This window comes from Vigna unguiculata, chromosome 8 (genome assembly GCF_004118075.2).
Source record: "Vigna unguiculata cultivar IT97K-499-35 chromosome 8, ASM411807v1, whole genome shotgun sequence".
Lineage (NCBI taxonomy): Eukaryota > Viridiplantae > Streptophyta > Magnoliopsida > Fabales > Fabaceae > Vigna > Vigna unguiculata.
The window spans coordinates 34003305-34008892 of NC_040286.1; the positions used below are offsets into that span (position 1 = coordinate 34003305).

Sequence of the window (5588 nt, forward strand, 5' to 3'; positions counted from 1 at the left end):
CTTTATAAAACACATGTCAAACACGCCCTGTACTCCGGTGAATCTATTTTTGCATAAGATTCTCAAGCTAAGAAGGCTCCTAGTTGTAATTAACCATGGTGTAATACTATTCAAAGTTTTTTTTTTTTTTATAAAGGGTATTATTCAAGTTTATTTATTTATTTTTTATAAAGGATATTATTCAAGTTTATTTTACGCAGATTTAATTAGGGAAATTAATGGAGATTGACCCTTGTCCAACTAATTAAGCTTCAGGTATTGTTGAGTTCCAAGTGTTTCAAATCTAAATTAATGATATAATATAATAATGACAGAAGTAAAACTCGCGATATATGGAACAAATTTGCTGAATATAGATAATATTCATCACTTTAATTTGCCCTTAAACTTATAAGGAAGGTCACTGGAACATTCCATGCCTATAGACACGACATTTTATTTATTTTATTCATGAAATATCATAAGTACTACGTTGATTGAGTTGTCTTAGTTATGAGTTTCATCCTGAGTTTGTGCAGCAACAGCTTCACCAGCGTAAGAACAGCACCTTCTGCAACCTCCATGGTATGACCGGCCACCGCAACAGCCGTAGCGACAGCCGTGGCCCCCACCACGTCCAGGGTAGCCACCGCCATGGCCAGGGTAGCCACCGCCATGACCAGGATAGCCACCGCCATGACCCGGGTAGCCACCGCCATTGCCAGGATAGCCACCGCCATAGCCTCCACCAGGATATTTGGCTTCACCAACTCCATTTGTCACTTTAATAACCACAAACTAGTTAGTGAACCATTTACCACAACAAATATTTTTTTACATCAGTTAAGTAGAAATTTGTACATAGTTTAAGATCATTGTGTTTATATATTTCCATTCCATTTCACTTGACATGCAACTATTTTTTTCATTTACAAGATAGAAAATTACACGTGTTGTAACTTACCCTCTTCTTTTGCATTGGATTGGACCTCTGAGGAGGCCAAAAGGAGCATGGCCAACATGGCTAGGATCAGTATCGCCATCTTCAAACCCATGTTTGAGTAGAAAACTATTAAAAGGAAGATATGTTTGGTAAAGAAGGATGAGAAAAGTAGTGAAAAAGATGGTGTATATATAGGAGTGAAGATACAGAAGTAGGAAGTGATTTCTAAATTTGGTAGTTGGCGTTTATTAATGCAATCTTATCCAGATTTAAGAGCCCAAGAGTTTTGTTCTTCACTTCGATGTCCTTCTCTACTTTGAACGGTAGAAAATTGTAGGTTCTAAATTGAGGCAGTGTAGTTATTGTACCCATATCAACTTGGCAGGCATCAATTTTTAGCATTGGACTCCTACAATATGTTACTTTATTGAACAATAATATAGATACATTTTCTTATTACATTTATTTTTTCTGTCTCTCTTATCTTATCTGATCATATCTACTATAAATTTACTATTTTCATTCTTTCTGATTTAATAATGTATGTGGATTATTCTCCTACTTTATTGTATTATATTATAGCATAAAATTATTATACTGTATAACATAAAATAATTTAACTAATTTATTGGTTAGTTAATATATTATTTTATTTGAATCTATAACTTCAAGTTTAAGTAGAGTAGACGATTTTCAAATCTGTTTTATAATTTATCTTTCTAGATCTTTAATATATGAAATAATTATGATGGATTCGACCGACCTGAAAATTTAGACGGACTCGATTGATCGAATGACTTAAATAAGTATGATTGATCCGATGACCTAAACAGACCTGATCGATCTGATGACCTACCTGGACCTGATCGACCTAACGACTTAGATGAGTCCGACCGGCCTGATGACCCGAGTAGTACCAACTGGCCTGACGACCTAATAGGATCAGACGGTCTAACGACACAAACTAGTCGGGTGGGCCCGTTGAGATAAACGGGTCCAACGACCCAGACGGGTTGGTGGATCCGACAACCTAGTGGGACCAAGTTTGGCTAATGATCCAAATATACCAGGATAGACTTGGTAGCCGGGTCAGCCTGACCCGTATGGGTCTTGGAGCCCGTTTTCAATTTTATCATTAACTCAAAACATAATTAAACCTAAAATAAATGGTGTGAAAATAAAATTTTATCTCATAAGAAATTTAATTGTTTTATCCAAATAAGAAATTGAAATGTAAGGTATTTTAATTTTTTTGTCCAAATAAGTTATTTAGAAAATGAAAGAAATTTAATTGCAAGTAATTCAAATACAATGCATTTCAATTTCTCAGCATTTTTGAAATGCTTCATTCAAACACAATGTTAGAGTTGTTGGTAATGTACGAATACTATAGTTTTTTTCAAACTAAAATATTTCTATGTAATTTTGTATCCTATAACTTATAATATTAAAAAATATCTTTTAAATAAAATATCTATTAATAAAGCTTAATAATTTAGAAAGTTCGAATAATATAGTAGTAATTAGAGTATTTTAGTTTAATTTAGTTCATTCAAATTATGATATAATTCAGTTCATCTAAAACAATTCATACTCATTAAATCACCTTAGAGTTTAATTTAGTTTGGCAATATTTAATTTCAAAATTCACACATTTTATATAATTAAGTTTACAAAAATGTATGCTTATATAAATTTATTGACATATATAAGTTGTCCGGTCCATCATATTTTATATTGTTTTTCTTTTATTTAAGTTAAACATACTTGAGATAATGGATAGTAAGATTATAAGAGTTTATATTATCAATTTTAGAATTAAGGTATTAGTTTAAGTTATTTAAGAAATATCAAGGATTATTCTCGCCGGCTAACCAAGAGGTTATCTAGATTAGAAGACACTTTTAAGAGTTCAAGAAGGTAGAAAATAATTCAATTATATAATATATAACTTCAAATGAACAAGAACATAAAAAATAAATAGAACAAAAGATAGAATGATGATATAAGAGAAAGAGATGTTAGGTGGTCACTTTGAAAAACAAAGAGTATATTTAGAAACCTGATAATGAGAAAGAGAGAGAATATTCTCCTCTTGTTACAAAATCATGAAAAAGAGGCTTTTTCTCTTTTTCAAGTATATATGGTGGCCCTCGTTCGAAGATGCTCTCCTCTCCAAAAGTTTATATATTAGAGAATTATAAATATTTATTGAGAAAATAGTTTAAAATGGATTTACACCTAGTTTTTAATTATTCTAACTGTTTATTATTTTTATTATTTATATTATTTTTATCGTTATTAATATTATGAATTAAATATATTTTTTATTTTTCAATTTTTTAATAAAAATTAGAATTAATTTTTGTTTGAAATTTTAATTCAATTTAGTCTTCAAATTTTACAAGTGAATAAATTTAATTCTCTTAACTATATTTTGTTAAATTTATGTGAGATTTTAAAATTTATTGAAAACTGATTACTCTAGTTGAATCCATTTGATACGATTCAAGGTTTATTTTCCATGTTTTAATCAGCGGAAATTAAAAATTACGTTGACGCTTGTTCAATGAAGATTTAGATGGTTGAGTTCTCTATTCTAGGGATAAATAGTTATGGCTATAAAGACATTATTATATATAGGGAAGAACAAAGACGCTGATTAAAAAAAAAAACAGAACAACAAAGACATGATATATAATAACGAAAAAAAAAACTCTCTTTTAATTGTTTGATGAGAGTTAGTCGATATTAAAATAAAATTTATGTTTGATATCTTTCATGAAATGTATATTGTGATCAAAATTAATATATATTATTGGTTATAATATTTTGTATAAAGTTTATACTGTTGGGAATAGTTCAAGTGTGAGTCAAAAAGTCTCACATTAGATAGAAAAGACAAAGTTAAACATTATATATAAGAATAAAGACTCATAACACTATTGTTTTAAGATTTTGTGGTTAAAGTAGTATCAAAAGTCTTATATGAGTAAGACCAATATTATATATATATATATATATATATATATATATATATAACCACAATTTCTCAATAACTATAATCATAACCCATATTTGAAAAATATATATAAACCCATAATGTAAATATATGCAAACTGTAGTTTGTAATGTAACGTATATATTTTCCTAATTAATATGTAAAAAGGTCGAAACATTTTAAATATTCTTTATAATATATTAGTTTCTTATTGTTGATAAAGTAAAAGAAAACTATAAACAAAGTGGACTTTGCGTAAGAGATGATGTGATGATATATATTCTCACCAAATTATTTTGCTCTTAAATAATAATCAATACAAGCAGATTTAACACTTTTAGTTACGAAGTATATCTCAGTGGTGAGAAAGGTGATGCGAATCCATGCCTTTCACACCACATTTTATTTTATTTATCAAATATCTTAAGTACTACGTAAGTGCATGGATTCACAGCTTCTCTAGCAGCACCTTCTGCATCCTCCATTGTATGTCCGGCCACCACAACACCCATAGCGACAACGACCATAGCCACCGCCACCGCCACCACGACCAGGGTAACCACCGCCACGACCAGGGTAGCCACCGCCACGACCAGGGTAGCCACCGCCACGTCCAGGGTATCCACCACCACGACCGGGATAGCCACCGCCATAACCAGGGTACCCCCCTCCGTAGCCTCCACCAGGATATTTGGCAGCACCCACTACATTTTTCACTTTAACAACCAAAAATGGAGCTAGTGAAGGATTTATCGTAGAAAATGTTGAATAGATGTATTATTCATTTTTAATTTAAAGGTTTTCGTACTAATTAATAAAAGTGAAGGAAATGGATAAATATTATTTTATAAAATGGAAGTACCCTGTTTTGAATTGGTGGATGCGACGTCTGAGGAGACCATAAGGAACATGGCCAACAGGCCTAGGATGAGTATCGCCATTTTGAAACCCATATGTTGCAGCAGCAAATAGAAGAGATTTATTGAGATGAATGAAGTATTGAGATGAATAATGGTGTATTTATAGGAAGAGATAGAAGCTTTATCTGGTATAGTTGTCGCTGTAGCGTGTATTAATTTAGTCCTAAACAGTTAAGAACCGCAGGGTTGTTGTTCTTCATCTCCAGCTCAATTTCCTTCCTCATTTTCAATGGTAAAAAAGGGAAGCCTCTGTTGAAACACAGCAATTATTGTACCTTTTCTATCATAATTTCATCACCTTTTCCTTTCAAAATTAACTGCGGTCTTAGTATACTAATATACAAAATAAGAATTTTTTTTCCCCACAACAAAATTATTCCAAAAAATTTCTGAAGTACCAACAATACATAACATAAATATACATGAAATAATATTAAGGAGTGGAGTTTAAAGTTTAATTAATAGTCCATATACATGTGGAAGAGTTTTTGTTAGGTTCACATAAAAAATTTCATTGAACAAATACAACATTTCATTGGAGAGATACAACATCAATAAGACCTTAATCTAATCACATAAGAAATTGACATCATTTTCGATCTAAAATTTTAAGATAATAAATTTGTGGATCTCTATTCTTATATTCTTATCCAATATGAGACTTAGACTTAAACTTAAATTCCTAATATTTATAAGAAATTCAATAAAGAGATATAATATTAAAGAGACCTTCAAAAATTTCACG

General features: G+C 30.7%; 1 protein-coding gene across 1 annotated transcript; it reads right to left on the reverse strand.

The window, feature by feature from the left end:
* Positions 1 to 331: 331 nt before the first annotated feature.
* Positions 332 to 4900, reverse strand: LOC114195145. The gene is made up of 5 exons (XM_028085533.1): positions 4786 to 4900; positions 4385 to 4639; positions 1779 to 1952; positions 944 to 1180; positions 332 to 761 (listed from the first exon to the last, which is right to left on the reverse strand). The coding sequence occupies exons 1-5, from the start codon at positions 4874 to 4876 to the stop codon at positions 487 to 489; spliced, it is 1032 nt and encodes a 343-aa protein (XP_027941334.1). The 5' UTR covers positions 4877 to 4900; the 3' UTR covers positions 332 to 486.
* Between the last annotated feature and the right edge of the window lie 688 nt (positions 4901 to 5588).

Coding starts and splice junctions, on each gene's coding strand:
- LOC114195145 (XM_028085533.1), bottom strand. CDS start 4,876: ATGGGTTTCAAAATGGCGATACTCATCCTAGGCCTGTTGGCCATGTTC. Junction 1,953..4,384: donor AGGATGCAGAAGGTGCTGCT/AGAGAAGCTGTG, acceptor TGGTCCCACTAG/GTTGTCGGATCCACCAACCC. Junction 762..943: donor ATCCAATGCAAAAGAAGAGG/GTAAGTTACAAC, acceptor TGGTTATTAAAG/TGACAAATGGAGTTGGTGAA.